The following is an 18,049-nucleotide window of genomic DNA, read 5'->3' as shown; positions in this document are numbered from 1 at the left end:
CCCCCCCCGAATTTTTCCGTTTTTTTTCCGGGCCTTCACATCTCTAGTGGTTACCTTTTCTGGCAAGTTCACTTACTCAGGCCTTGTCAGGAGGTCCACCAGCGGGGCCAGAACTCCAGAAGCTCTCCCACTGTTGCCTCTCAAGCACCGAAAATGCAGAGCAACACTGTGCCCGACATAGGAACATGAGAGAAGCCATACTGCATCAGGCCAGTGGCCCATCCAGTCCAAAGCTCTGTGTCACAGTGATCAAAACCAAGGTGCCATTAGGAGGTCCACCAGTGGTCACCTCTTCTGGCAAGTTCTCTTGCTCAGGCCTGGTCTTCTCTAGGAAGGCGATAATGTACAAAAAGAGTAGTTTAAAAGCCTGTGGGTCAGAGTTTATGGTAAACAAAACAAAGCTCCTATTAGAGCAACAGAAGTATTTTGAGCTTTGCTTAAGCACAGTGCTCTTGCGGGGTATCTCTCTCTTCTTGAAGAGGTGGACTGTGTTGGGTGTGGTATTGCTGCCCTTTAAATAGCTGCATTCCTTAAAGTTCTTGACAGGCTGATATCCTCCTTCACATACAGACTCTTAAAAGCAAAAAAAATCAGGGTGGAACCAAATGAATAGGGTCAATAAGTTTAAAGTGCCAGATGGGAAGGCGGAGGGAGAGTGATAAGGAGGCTCAGATACACTGGCCTTTGTTCTTTGTTAATATACAGTGTAATTACATGGTTGCCCATTCTCTGCCCCAGCTGAATCCTGCAATTCAGATAAGTTGTAATCAGTTTTAAACTCTACATTGCTTCTTCATGTCATTCTGCTGCTAGCCTTGAATAGTTGATGCTGTGCATAGAACCCCCAATGCCTCCCTCTTGGATATCCAGTCACTTTTGGCTTCTTTGCCCCCGCCCCACAGTTATCACTTGCATATAGTCCAGGGGTGTTGAACTCATTTGTTAGGAGGGCCGGATCTGACACAAATGAGACTTTTTGGGGCCAGGCCATGTGTGTCATGAAATGTAATGCCAGGTAGGGGAGATATAAACTTTATAAAGGACACAAACGCAAAGGGTTTTTTTTTTACTTAAAATAAAAACGTGCTTAAAACATTAGTTCTGTAAGCTGCCAACCTGCTTTTGATTTATTGACATTCACCACAGAAATCTCATATTCAGAGTTAAAACATGAAATGGCTGAGCGATTAAGAGAGTCTGGCAAAGCAAGCTATGATGCAGCAGCAGAACTGGAAGCAGGAGATAGCCAGTTCCACTGTGGGGCTGATGGAAGCCCTCCAGGGGCCTGATCCGGCCCCCGGGCCGCATGTTTGACACCCTTGATATAGTCCTTCCAGCCTTTTTACTTAAAGCCATAGGCACTACCAGTGGTCTTTTCATAGAAAAAGAGCTGCAAGAGCTGCAAGAACTCCAGAAGCCCTCCCACTGTTGCCCCCCCCCCCCGGCACCAAGAATACAGAACATCACTGCCCCACTTGGTTCCTGCTCTTTTGGGTCTTCCTCGAGGTCAGTTGGGCAGATTTTGTTACCTTTGGTGTAAGAGGCAACCCTAAATGGCTGGGCTTGACGTGGAGAATTGGTTGGGGCCGGGTTTAACGCTCTTCACACCATAGTTCCTTTCCAAAAAAAAAATAATTACGTTCTGTTTTTGTACCCACACAAAAAGTCCCAGGTCCAGTTTCTGACATTCACTTGGCAAATGTTGAGAGGTCCCATCCTTTGCCTGAGACCCTGGAGGGCGGTTTGTCATCAGAACGGTCAGTAGTGAGCTAGATCGGCTAATAGCCATGTTTGGTTAGCCAGTGTGGTGTGGTGGTTAGAGTATCAGACTAGAATCCGGGAGGCTTGGATTCGTATCTCCACTCTGCCATGGAAGATCACTGGGTGACATTTTGGCCAGGTACATATATACTCTGCCTAACCTACTTCACCGGGTTGCTGTGAGCAGTGCTGTAAGCCGCTTGGGGTCCCCACCAATGCTCCCTCTTAAGCTGTGGTGTCTTGTGAGCAAAAATTCTGCTTTGTGAGCTACTCACATTAAAGTTGTGAATGAGCGATTTGGCTGCTGCCTGCATTAGTTTGCTCTGGAGCCATCCTTCCTGAGCAAAGACAAAAATGTGTGCGCCGGAGGCAAAAGAACTGTGAGCTAGCTCACACTAACACAGCTTAGAGGGAACACTGGTCCCCATTGGGGAGAAAGACAGGATGTAAAATGAAGTAAATAAATAAATGGTCTGATGCCAAAGCAATTTCTTTACATTTCATGTTTGGCTAAGATGCCCCTGAGTGCCTTCAATCGACATTGTCAAGTGACAGCCAAATGTAGTTCCTTGTTTCCCTTGAAACTTAATCCTGGGTGCTGGATCCTGAATGCTGATCTGAAGGCTTTGTTGAGGAGTTAAAACCAGCCCTGGCCATCACCTGTTTCCTGGAAAGGTTTACTTCAGTTCATAAGAGTTACCAGTTTAACTGTTTAAAGAACATGCCATGATGGGGTTGCGCCCAAAAATTTCATCATGTCATGTTTTCCCTCCTTATGTAATATATAGATGAAACTTGCCTGTGTTGTAGTGATACTATGCGTTGGAGGGTGGGGACAGGGTAAGGATGCCAACCTCCAGGTGGGACCTGGGGATCCCCCGGAAACACAGCTCATTTCCAGACAGCAGAGATCAGTTCCCCTAGAGAAAATGGCTGCTTTGGAAGGTAGACTCTGGCATTATATCCCCCTGAGGTCCCCCCCCCCCAAGCTCCATCCCCAAATTTCCAGGAGGTTCCCAACTCCCCCATCCCCCACCAGTAGCCAGGGTGGACCTGGCAACCCTTGGACAGGGTAGGACACATCATTGCCTTTGGTTAGGACACATCATTGCTTGCAGCGGCCTTAACATTGCGGGATAGAGAGGTGCAGCTCCACACAGATGCCATTTTAGACCCCTCAGTCGTGAGCATAGGTGTGTAATTTATCCCTGATTCTTGGTGTGCAGGTCCAGACCACTGCAGAGTTTCTTCATCTAGAGTTTGAACAGCAGTAGAATCCTACCTTCCTTGACAGGTGTGGTGGTGGGAAGTGCTATCAAGGAGCAGCCGGCTGATGGTGACCCTATAGGGCAGGGGTGGCCAAACTTGCTTCATGCAAGAGCCACATAGAATAAATGTCAAACATCTGAGAGCCGCAAGGCAAATATTACACACACACACGTTTTTATTAACATTAAATGAGACTGCCAGAAATAAAAACCAAAGGGGTAAAGACAGGTATTGATAATGATATTTATTTGTCCTATGATATTTGTCTGAGAGGGAAAGTGAGAGAGCGGTGAAAAGAAAGAATGAAAGAGGTGGAAAGAAGGAGAAGGAGAAAATTGGATTTATACCCCTCCCTTCACTACCCAAAGGAGTCTTAGTGGCTTACAAACTCCTTTCCCTTCCCCTCCCCACAACAGACACCCTGCGAGGTAGGTGGGGCTGAGAGAGCTCTTTTGAGGACTGCCTTTGAGAGAACAGCTCTGAAAGAACTTATGACTGACCCAAGGTCACACCAACAGCTGCATGCGGAGGAGTGGGGAATCAAGCCCAGTTCTCCCAGATTAGAGTCCGCACTGTTAACCACTACACCAAACTGGCTCTCACAGAGAAAGAGAGAGAAACAAAGAAAGCAAATAGATGGGGATGTGAAGGAGGGGGAAGGAAGGAAAAGAGAGGAAGGAAGAAAGGAAGGCGGAAAGAGAAAAAGAGAAAGAAAGGTGGAAAGAACACTGGATGGGGAAGGAAAGACCGATTGGGGAGGCATGCCTCCCCTTCGCTTCCCCAGCTGCCCTGCTGGGAGCCACACAGTATGTGTGAAAGAACCACAGTTCGGCCACCCCTTGCTGTAGGGTTTTCAAGGCAAGAATCGTTCAGAGACGGGTTTGTCACTGCCTGCCTTTGTGCAGCGGTCCTGGACTTCCTCGGTGGCCTTCACATCCAAACAAACTAGCCAGGGCCGACCCCGCTTGGCTTTTGAGATCGGATGAGATCGGGCTAGCCTGGGCCATCGACCGGTGTGGAAGCCCAAATAGACGAGGCATTTCATTGCCAGTGGAGGTATTGCATTATGGGCTCTTGAAATATGATTTTGGTTTGCTTGAAACTGTTCAAAGGGGGGGGGGGGGTGCATGGCAGAAGCTCCTTTCTGGGGAACATTAGTTTTAAAAACAGTTCAGGTATTGGACATGAAAGGGGTCATTGTATGGAGCGAAATGCGGAGGCTGCAGTGAAAACACAGAAAAAGCATGCAGACGACGGGCCACAAAACGAATAGCTTTGGCTTGCCTGATGTGGTCCTTTGTAGGTGCGAATGATGTAAGCCACCTAGCTGTGAACTACGTTGTTTAAGCCAAAAAAAAAAAAGGCTTCAAATCATCTCACCCTGTGTTTTTTTTTTAATGAATTCTCATATTATTGAGGCAGCGCAGAAGTGAAATTCTATGTATGGCTAAGACTTGAGAGTTCTTGCTTTGTAGCTTCCTGGAACAATATTGACATAACAGCACATTTTTCAAGAAAATAACAGCTGAACAGTGGTTGGATCTGTTCCAAGTCGTCTCTGTTCACAAAGTGGAAGCCAGCATTTAGTCGTGAAAGCGGAGGACAGGAAGTGATTTGGGCTGGCTAAGGAAACGTCGAATACCTTTCCAGTGAGCTTTTGGGGGAAGGCCCATTCCCGAGACTGCGTTTACCAAAGTTGTACGTAATGCTGAAACCTAGGGACCACATTCCTATAGACCATTCGTTGTAACCTTCCCCCTCCCACCTTCCCTTCCTGGGCTCTGTAACAGTAAAAACCATTAAACTAAAGCTTGGCAGCACAGTTGGCTTAAATGGCTGTAATGCTGCTTTAACATTTCTAATCTGCTAAATCACTTAAGTGCGAGTCTCTGACTTTGAAGAAAATCCGTCTTATGTAGCAGAGTCTGGGCGATTTCTCACTAGAGCTGCCTCGCAGCGCAGCAGCCATTTGCCTCGACACAAACATGTCAATTTCACACCCGAAGCTGCAGGGCTGTATTTTGACTCTATTTGCTCCACACTTTCGTGATCCTCAAAAACCAGGATCACGAAACTGCGGGGTCATATGCAGCCCCGCAGCTTCGGGTGTGAAATTGACATGTTTGTGTCGAGGTAAACGGCAGCTCTAGTGAGAAATCACCCTCTGACTCTCCAGACGCGTTAACTGACCTTTTCCCTTGATTCTGCTGGGAGGAGGGGGTCACCATTTGTGGGCTCCAGGACATAAACAGCTAAGCTTGTGTCCCTGCATGCATTAGGCCGGCGTTAATGTTCAGAACACCTGTATCATAAAGCTGAGTGCCTGCATCTGGAAAACCTGACTTTGAAGTAGCTCTTGAGGTTGTACACAATAGTGTCATGGGTCTTGTGAGCATAAATTGTACTCTGTGAGCTACTGGCATTAGAGTTGTGAGCAAGCGATTCGGCTGCCGCAGAAATGAGTTTGCTCTGGAGCCATCCTTCCTGAGCGAAGATAAAAATGTGTGAGCCGGAGGCTAAAAAAAAAACCTGAGCCAGCTCACACTAGCTCAGCTTAGGGGGAACACTGGTCTAAGATGGGAAGTGGCTCATGTGGGTTCCTCGTTTGCTGTACCAGGGTGTGGATCTTGCATGTTGGTGGAGGGTCAGATTAAGATCAACATGGAATCTCTCAATCCAGTCTACATTTCTCTTCAACCCAGTTTGTGGGTTCAACCTGTCTGGGAATATTTTCGAATGGGTCGGCTGAATGTTCTTGGGGATATGCAGCATTTTTGCTCCTGGTGAAATGACTGAAGAGGGAATGGCGGCTCCCCTTCAATTACATTCCTTTGTGAGTTGAAGGTTTTGCAGCATAGAACTGGTCTTGCTGTCACAGGGCTTGGATCCACCGGATCATTTCTGCACATTGGAAGTATTTCTGGTTGCGGAATGTGACTTTCTCTCCCTTTTCTGCTGCCACCCCAATTGCCCTCCTCCCCAAGCGGTTATTGGAGGTCCTTCTGCTGGCAGGAGCAGCACCTCGGGGCGTGTGGGCTACAGTGGGAGAGGTGAAGCAAGAAAATCTATTAAAACGCGCTGATAGATGGCCAGAGTCTTTGAATGGAACCGTAGGCTGTTCTCCCGAGGGAATTCTTTGGGTTGGATGCAGGACTGTGAAACTTCCTGACTTTCTCCTCCGGCCAGTAGCTCTTTTCAACCTGACAAAAGTTTATTTGTAGGATCACAGGACCCACATGGAGCCGTGTGGGTCAAAAGGCTGCCGTAAGGAGCGAGGTGAAATCGCTCCCTTCTTCCTTGCCAGTCACCAGAGCTGTGTTCGCAGGAGAGGCAGGAAGGGGGAGCAAATTTGCCCCATCCCCACTGCAGCCTGCCAGTCTGTATAGCTGTAACTTCATGTGGGTCTTTTGACCCCTAGGGTAAACTTTCCTGGGCTGGAAAGGACTGCTGAGGTGTGGGGAGAAAGTTGGGACGATCACTGACCATCTGTGCTGAGTTCATTTTCTGGCAGAGGGTTGGTAGAATAACAGATAACTGGCTGGGATTCCAGCAGTGTGCAAGAGGAACTGCAAACCAGGTGAATGCACCTCTGCTTGCGTAAGATGCTGTGCAACGCCTAGGCGTTTTTCCTCCCTGTATTTTATGGTGCCCAGAAATTGCTTCAACAGTCTCTTGGGCAAGCAGAAAAACGGTTTGGGGATGCTCTGTGGGGTTGTGTAAGGTTTTTTTTCCACCCTTCCAGTTCCACAAGAGCCGTAGCGCATGCAGAAATCTTTCATGGATCTGAGCTGCTTAGTTCATACCTTCTTTTGTGGACGTTGCTGTACCAGCAGAACAATCTGCAGTTGGTTGCACTTGCATGTCCCTGTGTACGTGGCCTACAGTAATTTTGCTACAAAAGCAGATGTGATGAAGTAGTTCTTTTTGGGTTATGAGAGTATGCTCAGACTTTCTAGATACAATACGCATGCCTCCCCAATTGGTCTTTCCTTCCCTATCCAGTGTTCTTTCCACCTTTCTTTCTCCTTCCTTCCTTCCTTCCTTCCTTCCTTCCTTCCTTCCTTCCTTCCTTCCTTCCCCATCTATTTGCTTTCTTTGTTTCTCTCTCTTTCTCTGTTTCTCTGTGAGAGCCAGTTTGGTGTAGTGGTTAAGAGTGCGGAATCTAATCTGGGAGAACTGGGCTTGATTCCCCACTCCTCCGCATACAGCTCCTGGTGTGACCTTGGGTCAGTCATAAGTTCTTTCAGAGCTGTTCTCTCAAAGGCAGTTCCATTGTTGGCCTTTTGCAAATGGTGTGTATATACTGCAGAATGGTGCCGTGCATTTCACTGAATCAGTCTCACAGCCCACGTTCAGGAGTTGTGACTTGGTTTTGGGTCACGATGCACCGTTTGGGAACCACTGCCCTAACGGCATGATCTCTCCACAGTGACCAGGAAAGGAAAATCCCCCATCTTTCCCCCATTGTGTGTTGCTTGTCAAATGGGAATATCGCTTTCTAAAAACCCAACAAATCTTCTCTTACGTTGCAGATTTAATACAGTGCACCAATGAGATGAACGTGAATATCCCGCAGTTGGCGGACAGCTTGTTTGAGAGGACGATGAACAGCAGCTGGGTGGTGGTATTCAAGTCGCTCATCACAACTCACCATCTAATGGTGTATGGCAATGAGGTAACTCTGACCACTGCAGGCCACAAATGTATTGTATGAATGACTTCCTTAGTATGACCTGTATGGTGTTCTCTGTCTGAGAGAATGAACTGGAGTCTGAAGAGCAAACGAAGTTCTGGGTGTTCTTTGGCAAAGCAACGCAATATAAGGCATTAAATGAAGACTCAGTAAGTGTCAGAGATGCTGGTGTCAGAGATGCTGGTGTGGGTTAATAGAAATGTTGGTTATTAAAGACTCGGAAGTCAACAAACATCCTGGCCTGTGCTCTTCTCAATGCCCCCAAGATGGCAAGAGCAACAACATCAGGCGAGTCTTCAGAATCAGTAGCTTCTCTGTAAAGCGATGTTGCTCAAAATACATCACAGCCGCCCGGGCTCTTTTTGTAGCAGGAACTCCTTTGCATATTAGGCCACACATCCCTAATGTAGCCAATCCTCCAAGAGCTTTCAGTAGCCCCTGTAAGAAGAGCTCTGTAAGCTCCTGGAGGATTGGCTACATTAGGGGTGTGTGGCCTAATATGCAAAGGAGTTCCTGCTACAAAAAGAGCCTTATGCGAAAACTGAGTGAGTCCAGAAAACCATGCAGGAAAGAAGTATAATGCTATCTGCCGTGGAGTAAGGTTGTTCCACCCTTGCCGGTACGTAACGAACAAGGCGTATTTCCCTGGCCCTCTAAATGTAAAGCGAAACAAGTCACCTGGTAGCTGCTTTTGTTTGGTGTTCTAATTTATTTCATTTAGAAAAATTGTACACTACTTCTCCAGACGGCTCGCAGACAGAGAAATAAAACAGAAGCAACCAAAGTACGTGGCAGGGTATGAGCTTTTGTGAGTCACCGCTCACTTCTTCAGCATCTGCGGAAGTGAGCAGTGTGACTCACGGAAGCTCCTACCCCACCACATACTTTGTTAGTCTTTTAAGGTGCTGCCGGGTCCTGGCTCTTTTCTTCTGCTACAGACAGACTAACACGGCTCCCCGTCTTGATCTAGAAGCAACCGAGCGAGTAAAATCGGACCACACGGATAAGAAACAATTCAGTAAAACAAGCCAAACCAACCCCCTCCCCAAGCAAGGGCATAAAAGCACATGAAACAGAGTAGTATGAAATGGTGAAGGTTCCCTTGCTTGAAAGCCAGTCGAATCCGACTCTAGGGTTGCGGTGCTCATCTCTGTTTCAAAGCCAAAGAGCCAGCGCTGTCCAAAGACGTTTCCGTGGTCATGTGGCCGGCATGACTAAACACCGAGGCGCACGGAACACTGTTACCTTCCCACTGAAGTGGTACCTATTTATCTACTTGCAGTTTCTTGCTTTCGAACTGCTAGGTTGGCAGGAGCTGGAACTAGAGACGGGAGCTTACTCCGTCATGCGGCACACTCGGGTCTCGAGCTGCTGAATTACCGGCCTTCCACAGCCTGCAGTTCAGCATCTTAAACAGTCCTCACCCTAAGAGCAGAGCATAAAATAAAATAATTTTTAAAAGATGGAACCGCTTGGTTAAAAAGCGTGTGTAAAGAGAAATGTTTTGGCCTGGTGCGTAAAGGAAAGTAAGGTAGGTGTCAGGTGTGAGCCTCAAGAGGGAGAGTGTCACAGGAGGAAGGGGTGTTCCTTGAAGGTGAAATGTGGCTAGGGTCCAAAGAGCCTTACGTACATGTCCAGGTGCTTCCACACGAACATCTCCCCAACTTCCTCCTTTAGGTCGCACCACCTTTTGTGGTCCAGAGGCCACCAGGGTCTCGCTAAGTGAAATAAATGAAGCGGAATTGTACGGAGTCGGGCTTCCAGTCAGAGCACCCCTGCTGTTTTCCTGCTCCGGTCAGCTAGTGCTTGTCAAGGTCTTCCGTCTTCCCACCCATGTCCTGAGACCCTTTTTTTAAAGGAAAAGTGTCATAGATGGAAGCAGATTCAGGTTGGTTCCCGTGTTGCTCTGAAGCAATAGAACAAAGTTTGAGTCCAGGGGCACCTTTAAGACCAACAGAGTTTAATTTGGGGTATAAGCTTCTGTATGCGTGCACACTTCATCAGGTGCACACAGAAGCTTATACCCAGAATTAAACTCTGTTGGTCTTAAAGGTGCCCCTGGACTCAAACTTTGCTTATTGTTTATTTTATCCTTTCAGATTTATATTCCACCCTCCCCACAAGTGGGCAGATCACAAGGCCATTCAGCAGTACAATATAAATACATCCACAGTCAGATTAAAACAGTTAAGGACAGTCATTTAAAACAGAGCACACTATTTGTTTGTGCCCACGATCTCTAAAGCTAGTGTCATTGTTCTGTAGATGGAAGCAGTAGCTTTAGCGGTAAGGCGTGTGACTCTCCCTGGCTTCCTCTTAACGTGAGAGCAGTAAGTAGCAATGGGGCTTTGACTGAAAAAGCAGAATTAGTTCTAAAGCCCTGCTCATCGAGCCGGAATTCCCTGCGTGGAGCGGACTTCTCCTTTTTAAGTTGTCCCGGAAGGCCTAGCACAAGTTGTTGTTTGAGAGCCGGACTGGCTGAACATTTTTGGGAAAGTTGGTAATACGCCATCTGAAAGAGCAGGGATCTCCTCCTCCCTTAAGCCGCCCATGTGGGTTTGATTCAAGTCCCCGTAGCCCCTTAAAGATCAACAAGATTTCCAGGGTATAACGTTTGGAGAGTCAGAGCTGCCAATCTGACAGGAAGGGGCCCTTTGGTTGTCGAAAGCTTGTACCCCTGGAGATTGGGTCGGTCTCCAAGGCGCTACTGGACTCAGATCTTGGTCTTCTGTTGCAGTTCAGTAGGGCCACCCCACTGAAGCAATGTGTGGGGTTTTCCTCAAAATGAAAAAAATTCTAAGAGGGCATAAATCCCGTAGCCTCTGTGTTGATTCTAAAGGATGCCACGCCCCCTATGGAATGGTCCGCCTTTAATTTTCCATGTCTGGGCCATTCGTGACCATTCCTGAGGACCTCTCAGGCACTTCTGATCCTCAATGGTGCCCTCCTAGTGGTTCTGCCAGTTTGGTGTAGTGGTTAAGTGTGCGGACTCTAATCTGGGAGAACCGGGTTTGATTCCCCACTCCTCCACTTGCACCTGCTGATGTGACTTTGGGTCAGTCACAAGCTCTGGCACAGCTGTCCTTGAAAAAGAGCAGTTTGTGTCAGAGTTCTCTCAGCCCCACCCACCTCACTGGGTGTCTGTGGTGGGGAGGGGAATGGAAAAGGAGTTTGTAAGCCGCTCTGAGACACCTTTGGGTAGTGACGGGCGGGGTATAAATCCAATCTCTTCTCTTCCTCTTCTTCTTTCTTTTTTTCTTTTTAAATATTTTCTTTAATCATGTAATATTACAGTTTTTAATAGAAGCTAGTACAATCATCGAAGTATACAGAACTGAAATATTGAACAGTATAATAAAGGTACAAACAATCACTATAATGGAGTATGAACAACTAAACACAGTAAACTAGAAAAACAGATGCAGGGCTGAGAAGGTTGGTGGAACAACACAGATTTAAAACCAGCAGTGGAACAGTGTGTTAGACTAAGGAATAGATACAGTCCCATTCAGTGTGAGGAGAGGAGAGAGAGTTGGCTTCTACTTAAAACATAGTAATCATTTAGAATCATAGAACGTTAGAGTTGGAAGGGACCTTGCAGGTCATCTAGTCCAACCCCCTGCACTCTACTGGAGCATAGCTGAAAGATAGCCCTACAACATACCCGAAAGATGGTCGTCCAGCCTCCGCTTGAAAACGTCCAGTGAAGGAGCATCCACCACCTCCTGAGGCAGTTTGTTCCACTGCTCAACCACTCTTACAGTTAGGAAGTTTCTCCTGATATTTAGCTGGTATCGACTTCCTTGTAATTTCCACCCATTAGATCTAATCTTGCCATCTGGAGCAAGAGAGAACAGATCTGCTCCATCTTCTGCATGACGGCCCGTCAAATACTTGAAGACTGCAATCATGACCCCTCTAAGACTTCTCTTTCCCAGGCTAAACATACCCAACTCCTTCAGCCTTTCCGCATAAGACTTGGATTCTAATTCTCTCACTATCCTGGTTGCCCTCCTCCTGACACGCTCGGGCTTGTCAACATCCTTCCTAAAATTTGAGAGATCAGACCAACACTTGAGCATTAGAGGTTGCCATTTCTCTAGGAGAATGGATTGGTCCAAGGTATCTCTGAATTTATCCAAATTGTATGTAATAAGTCCCATAACTTCAAGTGCCGTTCTTGCAGTGGTGGAATTTGATGTAGACGTCCAATGTGGCTCTGCTTTCTGAAACAATGCTGTATTAACACCTTCACTGTATCTATCTAGTCATGCATTACCATGATGTCTGCCGTCATACTTGGGAAAAGGAAGGGGGGAAAGTCCTGCTTATATTCCTGCTTGACACTTGTTAGTGCTTCCTGCGGATGTCGTGGAAGTTCGCTTCCCGCCAGGGAGGCCATACATTTGGAGAGCTCTGTCCTCCTTCCTCCTTTCCGGCTACTTTACCTTCCAGGGTCTGCCTCTTAGAACAGCTCCTCGCCTTGTGCACTGCTGTTACAGAAACTCCCTTTGTACTGTTCCCTTCATCTTTTCTTTTCCTCTCTTCTTTTTTGGGCTTTGGGGGGGTTTGATCAGTGTAGCGAAAGGAAGTTGTGGCTGCCCAAGGCTGAGGAATGAATGGGTCCGATGTGAGTCATCTGAAGTGTCACTGCCCACGTACTTAACTTGTTGACTGTTTTGGCTAAGCGTCTAAAGTGGCTAGCCTTTAATGCGTATAATCCTATTCATTGTCCTGAGTGGGCAGATGAATTGATCTAGTCTTTAGTTGAAAAGGCATTCAGAGTGTTTTAAACATCTGGGTGGGGTTTTTTTTCAGACTTCCCATCCGCCTCTGATAAGGCTTTTGCAGTATAGCAAACTGTCTTCCAAGATTCATGTTTGACATATGGACTTGCTAGCCTAGGTAGCACGGATAAAAAGCGTGTGTGTGTTACAGAGTAAACTGCTTCAGGCGACCGTCAAAAACTGCAGTGAACTTGCCAAAGCTTTAATTTTTGTGCTGTTACCCCCATTCTGGTATCCTAACTGCTGCTGGACAGTTTACCTGTATCTGTTCATTTGAGCCTGCCGGGTTGTTTTAACCTGAAAACGAGTCCTTCCTTAGGCCTAGTGGGGGAATCTTAACACATGCGTGACAAACATTCTGATCTCATCAAGATGGGCAGCTATGTTAGTCTGTCTGTAGCAGTAGAAAAGAGCAAGAGTCCAGTAACACCTTAAAGACTAACAAAATATATGGCAGGATATGAGCTTTTGTGAGTCAACTTGTGCCTATCCGTGCTTTAGAAAAAGAACTGGGGTTTGAGCTACCAAACACGCAGCTGATGAACCCTGACTTAGAGATGCTTGCCTGCTTTTGTGTTCCCACCTCTTGGCTCCTGAAGTTCGTCTCTACCTTTGCAGTGCAGTGGATGCCCAAAGGCAGAGCGGTAATTCTAGCTGTGGCTTGTCAGTTCAGATACCATGCCGGGTTAAGCTTCCTTAATAATGGTGCGGGGTGGTGGTCTGCGTTGAATCCATGCTGTACTCTGGACTCTCCTCTTCTGGCCCTGCTGGTGGACCTCCTGATGGCACCTGGGTTTTGGTAGGGGTGTGTGTTCGGGTCCACTCGAATGGAAAATATACTTCAAAACACCTTATTGGTATTTTCCAGGTACACTCCGGCTTCTCAAATGTATCCAGGATTTATAGGGAGAACTGGGGGGGGGGGGGGCCCTTGGGGGGGTCCCTGAAAAAATCCCAGATATACTCAGGAATTACTGGCAAAACCAGGCTGCCTAGCAGAGCCCTGGCAGAGCCTGCAGGGAGAGTTCTCCCCTCAGGATCGGTTTCTTGGCGAGCTCTTTTGGGCAGTCTGGGTTAAAGAACCGCAGTTGAGCTGCCTCTCAGCTGTTTTTAGTGGCTTTGTGCAGCTCCAGCTAAATAACTGAATCCTATTCCTTTCAGCGTTTCATCCAGTATCTGGCTTCCAGAAACACGTTGTTTAACTTGAGCAATTTCTTGGACAAAAGTGGATTGCAAGGTAAAATACTTTGCTTCGTCTCAAACGGCCATAGTATCCTCAGTGTTTCTGTAGCAGCGTTATAACTTCAGAACTAAGTTGTTTTCCCAGTATCATCCTTCTGTTGGAGATCTTTCCACTTGCTTTTAGATCTCCGAACCCTGTGAGTCTTCCAGAATAGACTACATTTGAAAGGCTAAGTTTCCACCCTTTCCCCCTCTAAAGGATGCCACATTATTGCCTCTCCTTATGAACACTAGACTTTCTTGTAATGTGTGCTTAAGCTAACTAAAACAGTCCGCAAAGACCAGTCCTTTGAGTTTCCACCCTTCCAAGGGTGGCGGCAGGAAGCAGGTGGAGAGAGGTGTGCCAGTTCTAATTTGGGCATGAGGGAGCAGGAAGGGCTGAGCACAGTTTCTAAAGCTGTTCTTAAGACTCTTATTATAGACATTTTCAGTGCTTTTAATTGCCTCAGAACTAACACTCAAGAATTGAAGCGTAGAGCTTTCTAACGTAATGATTGTTGTACTCAATTTAGCTTTTAATGTTTGCTCATTATCTTTCACGCACAAGCGAGTTAACCGTTTTTTCCTTGCCTTTCCCCTCTAGGGTATGATATGTCAACATTTATCAGACGGTACAGCAGGTATCTGAATGAAAAAGCAGTTTCTTATAGACAAGTAGCGTTTGACTTCACGAAAGTAAAACGAGGGTAAGAGCTTAAAATCTAGCTTGCTGCCTATATGTGTTCTTCCAATAATTTGCTTGGGATTCTTATGTGGCTTTGTAATAACATATTTGTGTTTTTTATTTGACCAGCAGGAAGTACTTAATTCCCAAGACATCTAAGTTCTACTTTGTGGTCAGATGACTTACTCCTCAGTTGCTTTGTGCCTTTGTGTACACATGAGTTTCCTTTTGGGAAAGCAAGTTGCCTTGTAGGTTAGTTTTTTGAAGTGGTGCCAATTGCACTATCCGTTATCCTCAGTTCCACTTTCAAACTCCATTGTGGACTTTCTGCAAAACAATTTTTCTCAAAACACACGTGTCCTCCAAATTCTGGGCTCCCGTACTTTTAAAAAAACTGCTTTTTCAAAATGGGCAGCAGAGACTTTCAATGGATGGTTTGAAGGAAGGAGGTAGCCGACCAGAAGGTACCATGGTTAAGAATGTGTATTCCACGGCCTGCCTAAAATTGTGTTCTGCAGGGATTCCAACACAAAGAGGTTGTAAAAATATTGGTACCTATCTATTAGAATTGGGGGGGGGGCATTTCTAAAAGCTCTCCATCCGTTCCAGCTGTTAAAATGCTTTCGTTCTTATGAAAAACCAGCTCTGCTCTTTCCAGCCAAGCTGGGGAGAAGAAAGGAATGCTATCTGGAATAACTGGATAATACTGCATGTAGGCAGAACTACCATTCCTCTTCTAAGAACATAAGAAGAGCCATGCTGGATCAGTCCATCTAGTCCAGCATCCTGCCTCACACAGTGGCCAACCAGCTCCTCTGGAGGGCCGACAACAGGGCATAGAGGCCGAGGCCTTCCCCCAATGTTGCCCTCCTGGCTTTGTGATGAGATTCAGAGAAGTAGGGCCTCTGAATGTGGAGGCTGTCCTCAGTCAACATGGCCAGCAGCCGTTGATAGACTTGTCCTCCAGTCACAGGGTCACCTGAGCTTGGTAGTTTGCCCTTTGAACGCATTGTTGGTGTGAATATCCCACTTCAGATGCCCTGTAATTCTTCTTCTCTCAGGACGAAATGGCAAATGCTGTCTCTAGTACAGTTACACATGTGCAGTACAGCGGAAGACTAGCCGCTCCCTATAGGCTAGAAGGGTTTAAAAAAAAAAAAAAGCCGAGTTGAAGCAAGTACACAATACTACTTGTTTTATAAGAACGTACTTTAAGAAATGTGTTGAGGGACGTTTAAAAGCCTTTCTTCATTACGAGGCACATTACAGGCTATCTAGAGGGCCTTGTTTATCCGTAAAGGCAGGATGTAAAATAACGATTAGGCTTGCTTCCGGTATGTATCTCCCGAGGTGAAATATCCCCATGTGACTTTCCTTAGATTCAGCACTACATCTTGTGCTGGGAGAAGTTTATGGATCTGACTTTAATGTTCTGTGCAGCCAAAAAAAAAAAAAATGTTGAAAGCAGCAACAGGTAAACTTTGTGAAAATCATAACAAATAACCACAGGAATTATGCCCCTTCTCAGTGTTTTGTGTTTAGATAATAGGTTTTAAAGCAGGGGAAAAGGGTTGTCGAAGAGTTATCTAATGACACTGGAATCAGCAAACGTTATTAAGTTGAAAAGATCTTAATATGCGTGTGTTATATTTTGAGTTGCTTGTCTTCCTAGGTAGAAACTAGTCTGACTTTGGACTTTTGGCGGTGTTTTTGGATTTGCAGCCTTCTGTGAAAACAAAAACCTACCAAAAGATAGATCAAGACGGATAGCCATGTTAACCTCTCTGTAGCAGGTGAAAAGAGGAGGAGTCCAGTAGCACCTTAAAGACTTAACAAAATTTGTGGCAGGGGAGGAGCTTTCATGAGCCACTGATCACTGAAGTGAGACTCATGAAAGCTGCTACCCTGCCCCAAGAGGCGCGACTGGATTCTTGCTCTTTTCTCGTACCAAAAGATGGTTCGGCCTCGTGAACAAATATGCAAGTTTATGCTGAGCAATTTCGTAGGCAACCTGCTCAATAGGTACCAGGGTCCAAATCTCTGTATTGCATTGAAAGCCTCTGGAAGGGGACTAGACCAACTTCTAGAATACAAGACACTCCTTTTAGTAGGGCTTCCCATGATCCTATGGGCTACGCTGTCCATGCATGGACTAGGGGTGTGCAAAAAAAAAAATTCGGCTCGATTCGGATTTGGACAAATCGGGCTGAATCAATTTCCGTGGGCATAAAGACTCCTGCATGTCAATCTCGGCAGTAGGAGTCTATTCAGGAGTCTTTTGCCAGCCCAATGTCAGTTTCAGCCCCATTATATCCTATGGGCCATTGAAGTCAATGGCGAAAACATAGGGTAGATTCTGGGGGCTGGAGGGGAGGGGGTTTGAGGGAGAGGCTCCAAACTCGCAGGTTAGCTGCTGGAGCCTCTCCCCAAGATACCAACCAGGTTTGAAGAACATTGGGGGCCCGTAGAATTGGACCCCCTGGTCCAATGTTCTTCAGACTTGGTTGGTATCTTGGGGAGAGGCTCCAGCAGCTACCCTGCGAGTTTGGAGTCTCTCCCTCAAGCCCCCTCCCCTCCAGCCCCCAGAATATACCTTATGTTTTCGCCATTGACTTCAATGGCCCATAGAATATAATGGGGCCGAATTGCCGGCGAAATTCGGCAGCAAATCGGCAGCAGGTCGATTCAGATCAGAGAATCTGAGTCGGCCAGCAGCAGCCCGAAAAGGGTCCGAATGGGCCATTTTTGGGGGAGCTTTCGGTTCGGACGAACTGAATGTACATCCCTAGCATGGACACAGGCAAAGGGAGGATTCTATGGGAATATTCCATAGGTCAAGAGAGAGTTTGCAGAGATATCGGGACCAACATGGCTGACCACCCAGAGCGAGCAGGGTCATATCACCTTTCCCAATTTTCAGTTTTTCCCATTTCTCCACTTCAGGGCTGATGGAGTGATGAGGACGATGAATACAGAGAAACTCCTAAAAACTGTACCAATTATACAAAACCAAATGGATGCCCTTCTTGATTTCAATGTAAGTGGCTCATTGCGGTGGCTAAACGATGCCGTAAAAAGCTTTCCGTCTTTCTGGACTGAAAGGGACTGTTCTTTCAACTTGGTTTTATTCCCGACTTGCTGAGTGCCCCTGCTCAAGATTACTTAATTTGTAGTAAATTCTGTGGCACTAGTACTGAGATGGAGCATTTACGAAATTACTGCTTTTGCGCCTCCTAGTGTTCCCTCTAAGCTGAGTTAGTGTGAGCTAGCTCAGTTTTTTAGCCTCTGAGTTACACAGTTTTGTCTTAGCTCAGGAAGGGATGGCTCCAGAACAAAGTGATTTCTGCAGGAGTCAGATCGCTCGCTCACAACTTTAATGCCAATAGCTCACAAAGTAGAGTTCTTGCTCACAAGACTCCACAGCTTAGAGGGGAGCATTGGTTGTGTGTATTGTGTATGGTTTCTTTGTGGGTATGTGTGAGCCAGTTTGGTATAGTGGTTAAGTGCACGAACTCTAATCTGGGAGAACCGAGTTTGATTCCCCACTCCTCCACTTGCACCTGGCTGGATGACCTTGGGCAAGCCATAACTCTGGCACAGCTGTTCTTGAAAAAGAGCAGTTTCTGTCAAGAG

At 46.6% G+C, this 18,049-nt stretch overlaps 1 protein-coding gene across 7 annotated transcripts in view; it reads left to right on the top strand.

Moving 5' to 3' along the window:
* The window catches only part of PICALM (phosphatidylinositol binding clathrin assembly protein), a 103,516-nt gene that overhangs the window by 35,994 nt on the left and 49,473 nt on the right, over positions 1-18,049 (top strand). For all 7 annotated transcript variants that reach the window (XM_015427739.1, XM_015427738.1, XM_015427736.1 and 4 more), the window contains exons 2-5: positions 7,563-7,705; positions 13,672-13,747; positions 14,336-14,438; positions 17,360-17,453. In XM_015427739.1, the coding sequence (XP_015283225.1) occupies positions 7,563-7,705; positions 13,672-13,747; positions 14,336-14,438; positions 17,360-17,453 (416 nt within the window). The remainder of the gene's footprint in view (positions 1-7,562; positions 7,706-13,671; positions 13,748-14,335; positions 14,439-17,359; positions 17,454-18,049) is intronic.

This window comes from Gekko japonicus, unplaced genomic scaffold, assembly GCF_001447785.1.
Source record: "Gekko japonicus isolate JY-2015 unplaced genomic scaffold, Gekko_japonicus_V1.1 scaffold393, whole genome shotgun sequence".
Taxonomy (NCBI): domain Eukaryota; kingdom Metazoa; phylum Chordata; class Lepidosauria; order Squamata; family Gekkonidae; genus Gekko; species Gekko japonicus.
Note: the sequence above shows the minus strand (reverse complement) of the source record. Positions and strands in the feature narration are given on the sequence as shown.